Genomic DNA, 19,724 nt, shown 5'->3' with positions numbered 1-19,724 from the left:
CCTGTAGTCCCAGCTACTCAGGAGGCTGAGGCAAGAGAATGGCGGGAACCCATGAAGCGGAGCTTGCAGAGAGCTGAGATTGTGCCACTGCACTCCAGCCTAGGTGACAGAGCGAGACTCCGTCTCAAAAAATATAAATAAATAAATAAAAATAAAAATTTGTTAATAATTGGGTCTGTCTTGGAGAATGTTCCATTTGCTTTTGAGAAAAATATGTATTCTACAGCTGTTTGATGGAGTGTTCTGTGAGTATCTATTAGGTCTGTTTGATCTGAAGTGCAATTTAACTCCAATGTTCCTTGCTGATTTTCTGTCAGAATTACCTGCCCATTGCTGAAAGTGAGGCATTGAAGTCCTCTATTATTGTATTGCAGTCAATCTCTCCCTTTAGGTTTATTAATATTGCTATTATATATTTGGGTGCACTGGTGTTGGATACATGTTACAATTGTTATATCCTCTTGCTGACTTGACGCCTTTATCATTATGAAGGAGTCCTTTTTGTCCTTTTTTTTTTAAAACCATTCTTAAAGTAATCTGATATAATTGTAGCTACTCCTGCTCTTTTTTGGTTTTCATTTGTGTGGAATATCTTTTTCCATCCCTTGACTTTCAGTCTGGTTGTCTTTATAGGTGAAGTGAGTTTCTTATTATAGACAGCATAGACTTTGGTCTTGTATTTTTCAAAAAAATCCATTCAGCCTCTAGACGTCTTTTAATTTAAGAATTTAATCCCTTTATAGTCAAGATTATTATTGATAGTTAAGGGTTTACTACTGCCATTTTGTTTCTTGTTTCTAGGTTGTTTTGTAGATCCTTTCTTCTGTTTTTCCTTTCTTCCTATATTTCTTTGTGATTAAGTGATTTCCTCTAGTAACATATTTTGATTCTATGCTCTCTATTTTTAGCACATCTCTTGTAGGTTTTTGCTTTGTGGTTACCAAGAGGCTTACAGAAACATCTGAGAATTATAACAGGGTATCTTAAATTGATAATGATTTAACTTTTATTACAAGGAAAACTATGAAAAATAAACTCTAGTCTAATCTGCCCCCCACATTTTGACTTTTTGTTACAAAGTTGACATATTTTTATATTGCCTATCCTTAACCAATTGCTACACTTATTATTGTTTTTAATAGTTTTGTCTTTAAGTTTTCAGACTTGTGATATAAGCGGTTTACTTTCCACATTTACAGTATTATTCTGATTTTGTCCGTTTTATTACTTTTACCAGTGAGTTTTATACCTTCAGATGTCTTGTTTATTTTACTTTTTTTTTTTTTAGTAGAGATGGGGTTTTGCTATATTGGCCTGGCTGGTCTTAAACTCTTGGCCTCAAATGATCCACCCACCTCAGCCTCCCAAAGTGCTGGGATTACAGGCATGAGCCACCATGCCCAGCTAGATGTTTTCCTATTACATGTTGGCATCCATTATATTCAGATTGCAGAACTCTGTTTAGCATTTCTTATAAAACAGGTATGGTGTTGATTAATTCCTCAGCTTTTGTTTGTATGTTTGTGTTTCTTCTCCTTTGTATTTTAAGGATAGTTTTGCTGGGTAGGGTATTCTTGGTTGACATTTTCTTCAGCACTTTGAATATAACATCACACCCTTTCCTGGCCTGTAGGGTTTCCACTGAGAAGTCTGCTGAAAGCTGTATTGGATGTGATATTTTTCTTTTGTCTTGCTGATTAGAGTTTTTCTCTCTTTGTCTTTGATTTCTGCTAATTTGATTATGATGCTCCTTGGGGGATAATTCCTCTTTCATTTGAATTTGATTGGTGACTTCTGAGCTCCTGTACCTGGATGCTGTTCGTCTTTCTAAATTTGGGAAATTTTCAGCCATTTGTTCTTTAAATATACTTTCTAGGCCTTTTTTTTCCTTATCTGCTTTGGGAATTCCAATTACATGGAGGTTAGTACACTTGATGGTGTAGCATAATTTTTGTAGGCCTTCTTCACTATTTTCATTCTCTTTTCTGTTTACTACTCTGACTGGATAATTTCATATGTTCTGGCTTGAAGCTTACTAATTATTTCCTGTTTAATCAAGTCTGCCGTTAAAGCTTTCTCAGGAGTTTTTCAGTTCAGTTATTGTATTCTTAAGTTTTAGGATATCTCTTTGATTTCTTTTAATTTTTTTCTATTTCTTTGTCATTGTCTCCTTTTGTTTCTGGATTGTTTTTCAAATTTCACTCCCATCCTGGGGAGGACTTACATTGAGCACCGGAACTAAACGAGTGTACTGGAACGGACTTGTTGCCCTGTTGTCATTTCCAGTCTCGTGAAGGCACAGTGAATATCAAAAATTAAATGATGTTCTAGAACTAAATTGCTGCCCTGCCATTGTTTCCTTGTCTGGGGAAGACTTATAGCAAATACCGGAGTTTAAATGCTGCCCTGAAACAACACTGCTGCCCTGCCATTGTTTTCCAGTCTGGGGAAGACTTAAAAGGGCACTGGAACTTAATCTCGACCTTTTAGTTGTTTCTGAGCTAGAGGAAGACTCCACTCACGCACCTGGGATTTGTGGAAAACCCAGCTGGGGATTTGGGCCTTCTTCTGGATTGTGCCCCTGAGGCACTATGGTCCTGGCCAGTCTGTTTAACTTGGTATCCCTACTGATCAGAGTGCTGAGATCAGCTTTCTGTGATGAACACCCTGGTCATTGTTTCCAACTCACCCCAAGTAGTTAAGCTTTCCTGACACTCCCAATGGTTCTGATCGAATAGGACCAGAATAGACTTCCCATGAAGATTCCTAGACCAGTGGGGAGATCGAATATTCACCTCCAGTTCCCTCCTTCACCAGCAACCATGGGTCTAGGGAAAATCTCTGTGAGTGGCACTATGCCAGCTTAGGGGAAGAGGTATAAAATGTAAAATGTGTAAAGTGACTGTTCATCCTACCTGTCACGGCTTCTCTCAATTCTGTGTGCCTAGGTGGCTTCTCTGCGTCTCCCCTGAGTTCTGGTATATTCATGGTGGTATTCTTGTCATTGAATGGTTTCTAATTGTATTTTTGTCAGGGGCGTGATGCTGGGGGATTGTCTATTCCACCATCTTGCTAATATCACTCTGAAACTCTATTTTTGAATAATTTTAGATCTATAGAAAAGTAGCAGAAATAATAGAGTTCTTTGATTTTTCACTCAGTGTCCCCAAATGTTAACATAGCACCATGGTATAGTTATCAACACCAAGGAACCAATATTGGGAAATTACTATTCAAGAAACTTCACACTTTTTTTTTGGATTTTATCAGTTTTCTCACTGATGTCTGTCCTAAGGTCTGATCGAGGATCCCACAGTGCATGTATTTCAACAGGCTTTTAGTAAATATTGGGATTCCAGGCTTTGCCTCTGGCTAGATACGAGAGTGCAAATCATCTGTGCCCCTCCACCTCCCCAGGCAGTCATGCTGTCCAATCTTGGGACATAGGGTAAAGTGAAGGGCCTCTTCAGGCAGGCAGGTAAGTCATCAGGCCACTCCATGGGCCCTGGGAGACCATGAGCACACAACCGGGCCCTTCTTCGGCAAGCAGCTCTGTGTTCTCAGTAGTAGGAATAAGTAGACATTGAGGCCTCAATAGTTGGCAAAAAGCAGAGCTTCCTGTGGGAAAAATACTTTGAATAAGGAAGAAAAAGGACATTTGTATTATATAAGTTTGGCTGTCTCTAATTTAAAGAAAGTTAAACTTTATTGCACAATGAGTACTAGTTCTTTCTTCTTCCTTCTCCTCCTCCTCCTTCTCCTATTCCTTTTCCTTTTTCTCCTGTCTCTTCCTCCTTCTCTTTGTCCTTTTCTCCTTCTCCTCCTCCTTCTCCTTCCCTTCTCCTTCTCTCCTCCTCCTTCTCTCTCTCTTTTCCCCTTTCTCTTCCTCCTTTTCATTCTTCCCCTTCTTCTTGTCCTTCGTTTCCTCCTCCTCCTCCTCTCAAATTTAGTTTTCCACGGAATCCCCTGTCCTTTGGACTTTTCTTTTTTCTTTTTCTTTTGCTTAGTATCTGTTCATTTCTCCCAGAATCATAGTTTGGAATTAATGTCCAAATAGTAGTTAATCAGATGATAGAGATTAAATTGAAGGGAGGACATACACTGGAATAGCAAAATATATTTGCAGTGAAACCCAATGAATAGAATACTTCATGTTAGGGTCAAGTATCGGAGGAAAAACAAATACTTTCATTAAAATCAAAGCTACTTTTCAGAATTTCATTATATTCTTTTAATGAGAAATGTATGTGTTGGTTGTCTTGCCGTCTTTGACTCTTAACATGTAACCAAGCAAAAAGTGCCTAAGAATGTGATGCTACATTGCCTTTAACTTAACTTCGTTAGTAGCAGAGGTTCCATGAGTTATGAGTACTCTGCTCTGTGAATGTGTCCATTTTTGAGGTGCCTTTGTGCAGTATTGATAGGAACCATGCCTGGGCTCCACTTACAGACTTCTGTTGGGGAACAGGATCTCACAAAGCAGAACAGAAGTTTGTGATAAGGAAGAGGACGAAGAGAGCAGGTCCTTGTGTTCTTCAGAAACAGTGAACATTATCCTACTGATTTTGGACAAAGGGAGTTCTCCAGTAGGAAGTGACACAGAACCTATCACAGTGCCTTTCCAATCCAGGTTTTTGGTAATGAGTGATGAATGAATCCCATGAGAGCAGAGCCCCGTGGAGCAGGTGGCAAATGTTGCTCTCTGACTCCAGTTCTCTGCTTAGGGATGCTAACATAGACTGCCTCAGATGCAGGCAGGGCTGCTTGTCCACACTGCTCAGGCGTGGCTTTGTATTAACATCTGTAGTGCCCTTTACTTGTGCAGTGAGATACCTAGGATATGCAACAGAATAGGTGCTGGAAGAGGTGTCCACTACAGTGTGGACAGACTCTTTGGATCTGTATTAATAACAGCCTCTCCCATGGATTAGCTAGTCCAGGCTTTGGTGCTTTATTTCCTCCCAGAATAACGGAGTGTGTACTCCTTAGCTATTTGTAGCACCAAGAAAATTAATCCAGATGTCATCTTTTTTTTTTTTTTCTTTTTCCTCTAGTGTGGCTGGATACTTGGCAGGGCACACAATCACATGGTCTTCAGATCTTCTAAAAGCTGATTTTCCTGGGCCTAATCCCATGAGAGTTGGAGACAGTCTATGATAATTACTGATTCAGCTCCTGCTGGTGTTGAACTTACTGAGAAACTTAAACAAGAATTAAAATACACACCCACACACCCCTCAGATGGAGCCAAACACTAAACCAGATTAGTCTTTTGTGGTTACCTTTTCTTTAGGATTAGGAGGATCAGAAAGCAAGAGCAGATTCTGAAACACTGTAACCCCATTCCCCACTGGGTCATAAGAGGCTGGTGCTCTTGAGGACGAAGGTTGGCAGCAGGTGCCAACTAGGTACTGGCTCGTGGTCCCAGCAGAGCTGGCCTGCCACAGCCCAAGCTTCTTGTTTTGGTTAAAAAATGGGTCTTTTGGCCTTTCATGCCTGGACATTCTCTGGGACTCAGATGTTTGTGAACCAGGCTCAAGGACTCTCAAGTTCAAGTCACTGGCAGATTGGAGAGAAGACCTAGAAGTTCTAAGTGTCTGAGAGGAGGGACGCAAAGCCTCATTCAGTGAGACTGCAAAGTCACCTGAATGGGAAAGCTTGCCCTATTGCTGGCCTCGGCAATGGCACCTTCAGGTTGTCTCCTGTACGGGTTGATGAGGGAGTGCAGGACCTCAGGTCTCTTAGTGTCAGCCTTGGCCACAGGTTTCGATGAAATTTAGTATGTTGGTTAGGAGCGTGCCAAAATCAGAGTAACTCCCCTCCCAAGGGGACGTTCAGTTTTCAGTTGTTAAAAATACACCCTGAGACAGAAATTTCAGGACACTTAAGTGACTTTGAAATCCATCCAAAGGTTACTCTGTTCCTTCACTCCACACATCTCAGGCATTTCTGTGTTGGTCTCAGCTGCCATGTCAATGGTTTATTCTTTTTACACGTTGGAGCAGATCTGGACCTCCCAAAACATTTTGGGGAGAAGCAGACTTAGAGGGGTTTTCCCTGCTCTGTGAGAGAAGGAATTTAGCAAGCATTAATTTTTCTAAGAAGGTGGCACAAGTTTTGATGTGATGTGCTGGAAAATAGTAATAGTCACAATTTATTGTATTCCCCCAAGAGAATGGGATGATGTTCCCATAGAATCTTGCTCTTCCTGTTAGCAATAACTTGTATTCTCTTTCTGATTCACACCAACAAGGATCAGAGGGTGTTGGTGGGGGAAATGATATGGTGAAATACAGTTCGTTTTTTGCAGGGATTCTGAATGTGTCGCTGGACTAAGATAGGAAGAATGTTTGCCTTGAGGCTGATGATAGTAACCACCCCACCCACCATCATCTATTAAGGATTTACTGTGTGGTCACTTTACAGTCATCCAAGTAAATTTCCATAATCACCTGATAAGATGGGTACCACTTTTCAGAAAAAGAAACATTTCTGGAAGGTAAGTAACGCAAATCATACAGCTGAGCCATCTGTCTGCATCTCGAGCATCGAGGCAGCATTTGGCCTCTGTGGGTGTTGTCAAATGTGCTGGTCTCTGTTAACTCAGGGTTTTGGATTAATTGGTGGAGCTGCTCATTTCCATAAAAACCCAGGATGCAGTCTGCAGCCTCTATTTAAAGTGAGGTCCTTGGACGAGCAGCCCGGCAGCACCCGGCAGCTTGTCAGCAGAACATCAGGCACTCCCTGGAGCTACAGCACCAGATCCCCAGGCAGGCGCACGTGCATCCAAGTTTGAGCCGCACTGCTTTCTGCTACTACGGAGGAATGTATCCTTTACTCTCTCCCTCCCCTTTGTCTCATCTTGTCCAGTAATTTTAAATTATTTAAAAGTTACAGAAAATCATAGTGTCTCAAAATGGCTTACCAAGAAACACTCAAAGCTGTAGGATCAGAAGCTTGACATGAAGGTTTCTGCACATCTTTGAATTGCTTTACAGAAAGAAGAATCCAGACATCTAAAAGATTACAATTTCAGAATTCATAGTAACATGGGGATCTTCTTGGTGTCAGAACTGAGTTCTTGCTGAGGTGTGCACTGGGCCGTGTCCCCCAGGCAGCTGCAGCACAACACGGAGTCCCCCTTGCTGTCTAAGCCTTGTTGTTGGAGGGGAAGGGTGAGGACCAAGCTGTCAACAATCCCAGGCCTGCCAAGCCCCATTTGTCTGTGTGCCTGCCAGGATTCTAAAACTGCAATTGGGAATTCTGACTTTCACTGAATGTGCAAATCTGTGTATATACAGCCTTGGTGAGCTGACCCCGTCAGGGATGACTGTGATAGACTTTCCCTTACAGGATTCAGAATCCATAGCTAGAAGAGGTAATAGGCCATTGGGAGGGCCTGCTTCTCCTCAGCCTGCCCCCACCCCGTGTGGGTCTCCATTCTGAAATTTCCATTTAGGTACTTCACAGTTCTGCAAGCTATGATAGGACTAGAAGTGAAAACATCGTTGGGGGGATTCAGAGGACATCAGGCTTTGTACTATGCTGTGGAACCTGGTGTACTTGGGCTTGTATAACTTTCTGGTCCCTCAAAAGAGGCAACATCAGAATATTGAAGAAAATGAGAGTCACTAAATATAGCTTGTCATTTCTGCCCACATTTTATTACTTGAGCCCATAGTTACCAGAATTATTCAGGGTGAGCTTCAGTTTTGGCAGGACAGCATTAACTTGCATCTGTGTTAGCAGTATTGCATCTTTGCACTCTGAAGCCAGACAGATCTGAGTTTGAATCCTTGTTTTAGCACTAGGCCCTTATTCCAAGCCTTTTTTATTTTTTAATTTCAGGCTTAGCATATTTTTAATGCTTACTTTCTGTCACTTAGAGGATGTCTAGCAGCACATAAAGGACACTGCATGCATACCCACCATGGCAGCTTTGTGTACCCAGCTGTCAGGTGGGACATGGAGCTCCTGCTGCCCAAATCTCCAGGCTGTTCGAGGTCTGAGCAAGGGCACACTTGGCCACAGACAGGAACAGGCAGTGCAAAGGATGAGGTGCTCCCTCCACACAACTGAAACGTGTCTTTCTCCAAGTCTCTCAGTTCTCTGGTGGCCTTATTAGTTTCAGAATAGTAAATGGCTAATGTATTTATTCATGATGGCCTCATTGGCTTTGGAAACGTACTTAATTTTCAAAAATTTGCTTTAATGCCTTCATTACTGCACTCCTCCAACGCTTTCTATGAATTATTTCAAAGGCAACTGGGCATAGAGCACAAGCCCACTTTTCTAGCTACAAAATGGACATGCCTAAAGTGTACACCCAGCTTGCATCACCTTCCAGTGCCCTGCCTGGAGATAGAACAAAAACTTAATCCCCAGGAGGCTTCTGAGGGGCTCCAGGGAGTCACAGGATTCCTTAAAGAGGGGAAAGGTCAGACCCTGATCCTGATGACACTGTCAAAAATTCTAGAACTTTCACAGTTTGAAATATTTTACATTTATACAAAATAGTCATGTATAAAATATTTTTTGTGCATTTTGCATTTTTAAAAAGGAAAGTGGTAATTTCAAATGCCTTCTGCTTACATGTCATGTAAATAGTTAGGAGCCCGTATTTTTTACAAAAACTATTTGTGGAGATTTTCATGACTGTATGGGTGTTTTCAGTTGGAGGACTTGCCAAACCTGTGTTTTGAGGCACACACATGATCTCTGCTTGGGAAAGTGGCCAGTGCCACTATGCGGTGCATTTATACGTGACTCTGATTTGGCGTGTGTGCTGTGTTGGTCACCACTTAAAAGTAGAGCCAGTGTGCACAATTTGAATATATAAAAATTTGAAAATATGTTTAGCCAGTCTACTCTTCAGTACATTTTAAGTGTCAAGTGGAAAAAAACAATAAAAGGAAATGAAGGAAGGAAAGGAAAGCACTTACCGAGTTCTGTCAAACACAAGAGCTTCAGAGGAAACACTGCTTCAAGACTGTAGTGTAGTGTGTCCCTCCTCATTGATTTAACTAAGTGGATACTAAAAAAGAGCATCACAGAGGCATTGATCTTGGTGCAGAAACCACCTCTCCCCACTAGGGGAAAACAAACGAGGAAGCAGTGTGGCAGGAAGACCCCTCTTGAGAGCAGAACAGAATTTAGACTACAGCCAGCTTTCACAAAGCTGTCAACAGTTTATGGTGTTCAGCTATAAATATACCACCAAAAGCATAAGGTGTTACTCTTAAGAAAATGGCATCTTCATCAGATTAAAAAGCTCTAAAACCAAAAATGATCCAAACTTAAAATTTTGATTTTCCTTAACTCTGTGATCCGTTCTGGACACAGGGCCCAATTCTGTCTCTTGAGAACTAGGCAGCCCCTGGGCAGAACTAGCTTAATTAGCACCATGGCCATCCCTTTATGCTGATAGTAAACCTAAATATTCACCTTAAAAGGAATTCTAAGCTCAACCACATTTACAAATGCTCAGCCCTCGGGGTTCCAAGACTGCTGGTCTTGGGACAGCTTAGTGTGACATTTATGACACCGCACAGCTTTGAGGCATTTGTCCTTGGCTGGAAATGTCACACCTGGGAGCAGGCACACCCTGCAAGAGGCTATTCCCTTGCCACCCAAACAATGAATTAGGATGAGACAAAGCAAAAATAACACTGTTACGGAGACATCACTGATCCCTGCAATGAATAATAATCTTTTGACGACTTTGAACTGGTAGGCAAATGGAAGAAATCTTAAGAGCTGACAACATCCTAGCTGGTAATTAAAAAAATAATTAGTATTCCAGTTTGAAATTTGATTTGGTCTTTCACGGAAATTTTCCCTCATCTGGAGGTCACCAAATTGTACTAGCTTTTTTTTTTTTAAAAGCAGCACAGGACAAACTTCTACCATCTTGAAAAACTTCTAAGCTAGCCCTTATCCAAAATCTTGCACCTACAAGTCTTAGAACGTGAAATCTGAACTAAAGGATTCAAAGATAAAACGTAATGATATCATACTTAATATAAACATCTATTTCAATGTTTACTCCAGACTGAACAAAAGTGCTTATGAAAATTATAAGTCTGCCATCTTTAATTCTTAAGTTTAGACTTACGAAATAACTCTTGACATTTATTTTGTTGGTATGTGCTAATAAACACACATTTCTAAGACAGCAAAGGAAAAACCCCAGTCCAGAGCATTCTGTCTGTGTGAAGCCAATTAAGACACCGCTTCTAGTGCCTTGAGATTCCGGGCTGCTGAAATGGTTGTTGGGGAACGTATCTCCCTTGGCAGAGCCAGAAACCACTGACTAACATGTCTTCAAATAAGATCTACTGTGAGAAGGGCTTCCCCTCATTTCATCTGGGCTCCATTCCATGAAGATATAAGTTAGTGGAAATGACCAAGGAAAACACAACATCCCATACACAATTTATTTTATATAACTTGGTGTTTTCTTTTATTGAATCATACAAATTCAAATGGGGATTCCTGAATAAATCTTTTGTTAATTTACCTTTGGCAGAAACAACAGATTCCAAAAACAATTAGTAGCATCTCATTTATTTGTAGCGTAAAAAAAAAATTCTGTAGCATATTTTCCAAAAACATAGTCTTAAACAAATGTGCTTTAAAAGCTAACTGGTAATGATCTGATTACTATCATAGCTTATTTAAGAGAGCTGTTACTTAAAGGACAGACTAGACATGTTTTTTTAAAAAAAACACAATTTTTGGTCATGTGAATGATTCATGTTCAGATTTCAAAAATAGGAAACATCCTAAAGTGCATCATTTTATTTATAATCTCACTCCTTGAAATTATAGCAATCTGCAATGTAAACAGTAGAGCAAAGAATTCCAAACTATATTTTTATGTACATTTAAACCTGTAGGATTATGTACCGTCTTTGAGTGTGGATTAAAACCAGGGCACTTCCAACACATAGCTCAAGCTTCCATACGATTAAGAGCAAACTTAAAGGCATTCTTTTTCCCCATCCTTGACTTAACATGCAGCTGACAGAGGAGAGCTGCTACCTCACTTCAGCAATGGAAAATGTTGCTGTCAATCCCATTAGACCAGCCAGTTTCTCACGACCCTTTAAAACTGAAAACTGGTCAGTATAGCTTTACATTCTTTTTCTTTTCCTTAAAACTGTGCCCTTTAAGAAGGCAACTTTCAAAACATACAGGAGGGTGGCTCTGCTATGTGTTCATCCTGTAACACTTGTCGTCAAAGGCAGAGCTCCTGAAGCACCTTCTCTGGTCAGCCATGGCGGGCGGGCAGACGCCTGGGCTCGGCCTCGCAGAGCACAAAGGTGGACCCAGAACCCACTGTCCTCAGCGCAGGCGCAGGAGTTAAAGTAACAACACATCACAAGGTGACATCAAGCACACTGAAGAGATGGATGATTTGGTGTCTTACATTTCCTGGTCCCTCCAAAATGTCTAATATAGACAGCTTTGTGACAGTCTTTGAAAAAAATTATAATTGGCCAGACAGAATGACATTTTTTTCTTTTTATACACGATCTCGAAAATAGTGTCATTTAGATTCTGCCTTGGGCTGAGCTCTGAGGGCTACATTTACCCGTCAGTTTGGGTATTTTAGTGCAGATATTTTTTTAAAAATTAAACTCTGGTAAGTACTCAGGAGGCTGGGAACACAGGCCCCTTCTCTCCCCTGATCCTCTGTATGCAGGCTAGGACTTAAGCAAGCCCCTTTATGTTTGGCTAGTGCCACAACAAAACAGCCCCAAACAGGTTGCCATAAGCATGCTGGCCTGGCTTGGTATTTGATGATAAAATCTGAGACTGGTAAGTGCAGTCAGTGTTCAGGAAAGAATCTCCAGGCTCTTCTCCCATCAGCTGGTTTTAAAATCAGCCTTCATACAGCTGCTTACCATCTCTCTGTCCTCTGCAGATGACCCGGTCCTAGGCAGGGACCAAAATTCCTTGTCAGCTGAGGAAGTCCTGAAGAAACACCCTGAAGATGATGACTGCACTGCCATTGTGGGCAGATGCACCTTCCATCTACCTGAGGGCTGAAGGGGAAACCCTTTCACACACGTGAGGAAGGCGCAGCTCTGTGGAAAGGTCACCAGAATGGCAGCGGCAGCAAATAGGGCTCCAATGCACGTTTGCACTTAACTGGGTCCAGGGAGAGCACGGCCCTCCACAGCAAGTTTGCTCTATAGAATAAAGTCCTGAGCTTGTTTTTATCACAGTTAGACAGAGAATGGTCTCATGTTTCTCAGTTATCCGGGGAAGACCAGTGTATATTCTCTGTAGATGAGTGTTGTCTAATGTAGTGATTCATCTCTGCTAGTGTTAGGAAAGCTCCACTACTGTGTGTGTGTATGTGTGTGTGTCTGTGCACAGGCGCATGTGCACACACTGCAATCTTGACTTTCCAATTACAAAATGCCTAAGTCAGGTCACATTGTCTTCTTCCAGCCAGTTTCTAAGGCAGGCAATGGAAACAGGAGCCGATGCCAAATGGTCTAGAGGCAGAAGGGCCGCATGCTTTGCAGGGCCAGCTCCAAGGCTGCCTTCCAGAGCTGCTCTTTCTCAGGGGAGAGTAAACTCTCACTGCAGCTGCCAGCCCCCTGTGCTCGGGCGGGGGTCGCCCCTCACATGGACTTAGAATCCGTGTCTCTCTTGCTGATGAGCACCTCCAGGAGCCTCAGTTTTGCCTTTATGTGCTTGTATTCACTGTATTCTTCAGCCATAGGAGTGCGGTCTTCCTTCTGGACATTTCTAATGCAAATAAAGGAAAAAAGGGTCTGAGGATCATTTCCTGTCTTTGTTAGATACTATTCATCGGGCAAATTATCATTGTGTGTAGAAACATTGCAGTTTATCAACTTGTACAATCAGTGTTGCCAAGTGGCCCTTGGTCTTAAGACTGGAGCTGGATTTAGACAAATAATGAAAATGTTTCACCCAGAAGGCATCATGCAACTGAGTTTTTATATAATTAATCTGGCATCTTGTATGACAAGAAGGCTAAGAAATGCAGACATTCTCTCTAAGTATGAATTCACATTGAGCTCTCATACACCAAAATCCTTTATTCATAATTAATGTTTTCTCATTCTTATATATTTCATCTCGTGAACTTTTAAATTTTTAATTAGCAACTAGTCCATCCACAACTTAGTTTTTTTTTTTTTTCAAAAACAGATAGTACTCCTGCTTATCATAAAACAGTCTTAGAATTCAGCAGCTAGATTCCATAATACTACTATAATAAGCCTTTATATTATATTTGAGTAACTTTCCATGCATCCTATTTATATGCACAAGTATTCGAGAGCTTATAGGTCAAGCCCTGTGATAAGTACTTTGTACCCATGATCTAATATAACCCTTATAACACCTTGATGAGACGGAGCCATTTCTATACTACACATGTTGAAACCAGCACGGGAAATCAGATAACTTGCCTGCTCTTGGCCACTATGCGGTGTGCGCTGCTGCTTTGCGTTTTATGGGAAATTGCACATGGCAGACATTCAAACGTAGGCTCCCTGCCTTTATTATTAAAGGGCAAATGTGGGTAAGGAGGATAGCATGGGGCTTAAATTGTTCAATGAATTAAAAATAAACCAATCTTATTCATACCCTGCCTTGTTCTAGGAAAGGATTCTATCTAGTGGTTTCTCAGGGGGCAGGCAAGGAACAGGTGCTCAGGAATTGGAGCATCTGGAACGCAGGCCCCCACTGTACTCTGAGGGGCTTCACTCTCCTCAGACATGAAGTCATGGGACCAGAGTTTATCTCCAAGTCCCTCATAGTTCTAAACATTTTTGACAATTAAGTTAATGTCCTCCATTGACATTTTCTTAAAACCTGGGCGTTGCATAATTCTACATGTTTCCTCGTGTATAAGATATCTGTGCATAATGTGACTTAGAATATAAAAAAGGATAAACGAAAAAATAGGCTTAGATGAAAGATTGGAAAGATACACATCAAAACATTAATTCTGATTTGTCTTTGGTTATTATTTTGGGAATTACTACTTAAATTTGCTTACCTATATTTTCTAAATACTCTGCAATGGGTGGGAAATGAAAAGCAAATGTTTAGGCATAAAAATATGAGACATATCTAAATCAGAGATCCTAAAAGTAAATTTACACAATAATTGTTAAACTAAACTGAAATACAATGTATTTTAAATGACAAAAATTTTTATGGTGCTTTTATTTCCCCAAACTTTCAAGAAGTATAAAAGAGGACTCAAGAGAAACAATACTTACGTAGCTTCAGTAATCTGGGTTAAAACCAATTTAAAACGATAAAACCTAACACCAATGTAAGAGATGCAAATCTGTTCCTGGTTCTTTCCTCGGGTTCCTACTGTGACTTTCAGTAAGATGTTTTGTGTGCTGTTACTTGTAAACATGAAAGACTAAATTATGCCTTAAAATTCACTGGCGAGAGCCAGCCCATCAACCAGGTAGATTTACTGCTTTTCTTTTTTTTGGATATGAAGTCTCGCTCTGTAGCCCAGGCTGTAGTGCAGTGGTGTGATCTCGGCTTACCGCAACCTTGGCCTCCCAGGTTCAAGCAATTCTCCTGCCTCAGTCTCCAGAGAAGTTGGTATTACAGACCTGTGCCACTGCACCCGGCTAATTTTTTGTATTTTTAGTAGAGACAGGGTTTCACTATGTTGGCCAGGCAGACCTCATGTCATCTACCCACCTTGGCCTCCCAAAGTGCCAGGATTATAGGCGTGAGCCACTGCACCTGGCCGACTTACTGCTTTTCATACATATTTTTCATTTAAACTTGGCAATTATCACCTTCATTTTTGAAATGAGCTTGAAAATCAGTAATACTTAGATCCCTCTTTCCCGTGTTTCTCTAGTTCGTTTTATTTAGAGATGAGGTCTCACTCTATTGCCCAGAATAGAGTGCCGTGGTGGACCATAGCTCCCTGCAGCCTCAGACTCCTGGGTTCAAGGAATCCTCCTGCCTTAGCCTCCCAAGTAGCTAGAGCTACAGGTGTGCCACTATGGCCACTTGGCTAACCTCTAGCTTCTTAAGAAAAAAGCACTGGTGCCACCACCAGCTGGAAACGCAGCTTCCTGCTGCTCATTGTAGATAAGAATTTGATGGCACAGGTTCGTTTCATAAATGTCAGCTGAATCTGCATCACTCTTGGGCATTACCCAAAGAGCATTTCTTCTGGGAGGTCCACACAAATCCCATCATCTCACAGTCAACCTCTGAGGGTCCCTGGGCACAAACCCAAGGACCAGGTTACAGGGAGGATGCAGAAGAGTCCCCCGTTTGAAGGCATTCCACAGATCTGACAGAAAAACAAAAGGGATGGGTGTGTGTGGTGCGGCGGGGTGGGGAAGGGAGGGCGGGGAAGACAGGCACTACCTTCCGTTCTGTCTGAAAAAGTTGTCTTCAAAATCCCGAAGTTTCTTTCGGATCCTTTTCTTTTCTTCTCTCATTTCCTGGAGGTGTTCCAGGAGTTCAGGTCTAAGAGAGAGGAAGCATTGCAAGGAAATTAAGTTAAATTTGAGTTGTCATAAATATAATGAATGTGTAACTCAACAGGAGCTGTGCAGAAAGGGGAGGCAAATAAATCCAGAAACTGCTGAGGGCATTGAGGGGGAGCGGAAATGGATGTTTTCCATTTCCTGAAAGCCAAACAAGCTGGCAACAGATCCAGCTTCTGGGGGTTCCTGCTACTTGGGAATTCTTAGGCCTCGTGAAATCCCACGGCACTTTGTCGTATTTTTCTTTGAAAGAAGATGACGTCTGTGTTCAGCATGTGTTAAGTGATGGGCTGTGATGTACAGAACCACACAGTGCCATTTAGAGAGAGAACTTCTGGTTGTTTAAACAAGACTCAAAAGTTCCCTCAAATAATATGGGCTGAAGCATATAAAAAAAGAATTAAAAAAAATCAGTTTTATCCAGATACACCCCAGGTAGTCACATGTATTTTATCAGCTAATTTATTTAGATACAAAGGCTAAGATAATATTTAAGAGAGCTATTTTTACCAAAACATTTCACCGCCACCACCGAAATGACATACATTGAGGCAGCATGGAGATTCGAAAGCCCTGTGTCCTGGCTGCATTTTGATGGTATTTTATCATCCATTGGGGAAATAAAGCCATCAGTATCATCTTCGAATTGGTCCAGAAAGCATCGTGCACTGAAATCGGGTTTCAGAGTGACCATGAAGTCTGGCTTCACATTGCTATCGTCTTCTGACCCCTCCTCTTCTTCCTGGAGATACACAGCAACCCCAATAAAAATCTGGTCACTTTTTGGGGCACACTTTCATTATGAGTATCATTTAATAATCATTTAATTACCAGACCCCATAGTTTCTTCTGTATCTACATTTAGCAATACATATGTACATTACAGATATATTATTGAATATCCGTATTCAATATAAATATACACGTTTAATAACACAAACAACGTAGCCACTCAATAGAGAAAACAGACTGCAAAACTATTTTCAAATGAGTGTACAGCATGTTAATAGTTGTCAGGATGGGGTAAGAAGGAACAACCATCATAACTTATAACCTAAATCAGATGAACTAAAAGGATCCAAAATTTTCCAGCTGTGACAGTACAAAACAAAATTCATCACCAGTAACCAGTGTTTTAAAGGATTCTACTACTTGTGTATCTCAGAGGGCTTTTTAAAAAAAATCAGTCTGAACATGTTCTGAAATAAAACAATACAACCTTTCTATTTAAGAATTGAGATTAGAAAATATTTTATGGTTGCTTAATGCACAGAATTTTAGGGAAATTTTAAGAAGACTGAAACATTATATTCTCGTGATTAAAATAAGAAAACTCAAGCTTTTCCAAAGAACTTCCAAGGGCCAAAAATCTATTTTTCAGCATACAAGTTTCTAAGAAAAGTATGCTATTCTCTGTATTGATAATGCAAATAGAAAAATAATAAAGCCAGATCAGCATTTCTTAGAGCCAGTTTAAGGCTATGTAAGCCTAGGGAAGAGATAATATCAGAGTCTGAAAGATTTCAAAAGAAGTGATGTACTGCCAAAAGGTAGTCAGACCACAGAGAATAACTTACTATCCTAAAAAAATTTTAAAATTGGTTCAGAATACAGCTATATGAAAAACGGTACGCACAGCATCAGTTATTACAGGTAAACCAAATGGCTTCAATGGCAGTGCAGCAAAAAAATCTCCGGAGGCAGCTGCAGTTCCTGCTGGAGGGCAAAGTGCAAGTGTGCAAATGGTTCATGGCGAATTTTGGTATGTTTAATAATGGTGTTTCTGAAGAGAAATACTGTGAATAAACAAGCCACCAAACCAAGCAAAACAAAAAAGGACTATCATATAACTGATATCAAAGTATTGCTATGAAAATAAAATTGGCAAAAGCTAGGTGACTTTTCCAGATTGTCTCGGCTGTGACTTCAGATCTTGAGTCTCTTTAAATTGTTAAAAACATTTAAAAATTTACAAAGTAAAATTGACTTTTTAAATGAACACGCTTCTTTTTGTTTTATTAAGAGTAATAACAATTCCCATCAACACAGTTTTGATAAAAATTGAGATAATGTATGTCAGGTACCTCATAAGGCACACCTGAGACACTGGCTGTGCACATCAGTTTTCTGCTCCCTCTCTTCCTTCCCCTCCCCTGGATAAGGAAGACAGGGTAGAAGCACCTGACCATAACTCAGTGGAGGCAGGAATTGGGGCCTATCTGTTTACTGCTGTCCCCAGAGCTTGGCCAATGCTTGCATATGGCCAATAAATGGCTATTAAGCAGTCTAGTAATTCAGTTTGAAAAGAGAACTACAAAAAACTATTAGAAGAGCATAAACACCTGGGACAGCTAACGAAGTTACAAATAAGAACTTAACGGCCTTTAATGAAATCAGGTGTCTAGGTCTTATCAATTATATCCCAAAGTCCTGAGAGAACTTAAAAATGTGGAAGTCTGCCTTGCACATAGTGAGCACTCAATATTTTTTGAGATAAATGTAACAAAATTACTCTTAGGAGCCTTTGACAATCACGAGGAAAAATAGCAAACAGATTTTCAAATAAGACAATCATCGTAAGTGTTGTAGAGACTGGATAGATTCTAGAAGGAATTAATACATAGATAATATATAAGCAATTGGGAAATAATCAGTGATCAACTGATGAGACTGGTTCCTTAAAAATGAGTCACGAAAACGAACCATTTTTCCTTTTTTGATAGATGTAGTATTTGGATTTCAATAAACAACCAGGTAAGCAGACACTATGAAAGGAAAGCTGGCTGCCCACATTTCTGCTGAGTAATGACTAAAGGGTGACGAGAACCTGAAGCGCAGTCTACAGCAGCCCCTGTGCCTGACCCTGCCTTCCTCAGTATCTGAGTCACTTGGACAAAGAAAAGGCATATTCTCAAAATGTACAGATAATACAAAGCGGGTAGGGATATCTGATATGTTGGAATACAAAAGCTAGATTTAGTGTATTTCCTACAGCTGAAATAGAAGTATGAGATGTAACAAATTAGAAAAATTCAAGGCCCTCTAATTAGGAAAAAGAAAAGCTGGATACATCAGTGGCAATGCAGAAGTATACAGCAAAGTGTGAGCCATGCCAGGGCCATGAGCAGTGGTTCTCAATGGGGGTAATCTGTTCCCTCGGGGACATTGGGCAATGTCTGGAAACATTTTTGGCTCTCACGACTGGTGAAGGGGTGGTGGTGGCACACTACTGGCCTCTAATGGGTGGAGGCCAAGGACTCTGGTAAGCAACCCACAAAGCACAGGGCAGTGCTGCACAACGGTTCCCGGCCCCAAAGGTCAGCAGTGCTGAGGCTGACACCCTATCCTCAGACAGGCCAAAATAAATAACTGTCCCAATACCCTGACAGTTGCATAGGCAAGAAATTGGAGGCATGAAAAGGTCTCAGTCATCCAGATCAAGGTAAAGACGAGTCTTTGGTTCACTGTTCTGATTAACATCATATCCAGATTAATATCCAGTTCTGGGTATCAGTTTTAACAGCAACACTGATAAACCAGTGTGTGTGCACACAGCAGAGCTAGGAGACCACTGAAAGGTCTGGAACCCATATCACATAAGAGTAAGAGGAACTTGGATAACAGATTGTCATAGGGTGTGGAGTGACAGTGGGCAGGGCAGGTGACTGTAAATACAGGCAGTGCTCTCAGGGAAGAAGCAGTGTGTGTATTTCATGGTGCTCCAAAGGGCAACACTAAGCCTATGGGATAGAATGCAATAAATGGATAATAACTATGAATATTCTAATTTCAACTATTTTCACTAACTTTTTGTATTTATCAAACCTATACATTTTGTATTTATCGAACCTATACATATTATGTAATTAAGAAAGATAATTATAAAACCAATAATACAAGTTGTTAGCTATTATTGATACTCATGTAGTGAGTGACCTAACTGCTCCCATTGCTGTAAACGTTTCAAGCTTGAGGATGGAATCTCTCTGTAGGGACAATGTCTTTATTCTGCCGGAGAAGTTTTAGGGGGGATTCTTATGTTGGCTAGGAGAACTGACTACATGATCTCTAGGTTACCTTGGGTTGGAAAATCTAGGCCTTCAGAACTTGACCTGGCTCTAGTTCATATACAGCTGGTTCGCTCCCAAAAGCATTTAAAACCAGGGGTGAGTTTTGGAGAAACCACTTAGATACAAT

At 40.8% G+C, this 19,724-nt stretch overlaps 1 protein-coding gene and 1 long non-coding RNA gene across 4 annotated transcripts in view; one reads left to right on the top strand and one right to left on the bottom strand.

Moving 5' to 3' along the window:
- The window catches only part of LOC105547215, a 26,540-nt gene extending 12,345 nt beyond the window's left edge, over positions 1-14,195 (top strand). The window contains exons 3-5 of the long non-coding RNA XR_001007192.1: positions 6,311-6,499; positions 7,354-7,459; positions 11,930-14,195. This is a non-coding gene — a long non-coding RNA (uncharacterized LOC105547215). The remainder of the gene's footprint in view (positions 1-6,310; positions 6,500-7,353; positions 7,460-11,929) is intronic.
- FAM13A (family with sequence similarity 13, member A) overlaps positions 10,075-19,724 on the bottom strand; it is a 54,578-nt gene continuing 44,928 nt past the window's right edge. For all 3 annotated transcript variants that reach the window (XM_011990718.1, XM_011990719.1, XM_011990717.1), the window contains 3 exons: positions 16,073-16,269; positions 15,406-15,507; positions 10,075-12,765 (listed from right to left, as the gene is read on the bottom strand). In XM_011990718.1, coding sequence (XP_011846108.1) covers positions 12,639-12,765; positions 15,406-15,507; positions 16,073-16,269 — 426 coding nt within the window. In that variant the 3' untranslated portion in view covers positions 10,075-12,638. The remainder of the gene's footprint in view (positions 12,766-15,405; positions 15,508-16,072; positions 16,270-19,724) is intronic.

The sequence above is a fragment of the Mandrillus leucophaeus genome, unplaced genomic scaffold (assembly GCF_000951045.1).
Source record: "Mandrillus leucophaeus isolate KB7577 unplaced genomic scaffold, Mleu.le_1.0 Scaffold381, whole genome shotgun sequence".
Lineage (NCBI taxonomy): Eukaryota > Metazoa > Chordata > Mammalia > Primates > Cercopithecidae > Mandrillus > Mandrillus leucophaeus.
This window is presented reverse-complemented; position numbering and strand designations above follow the sequence as displayed.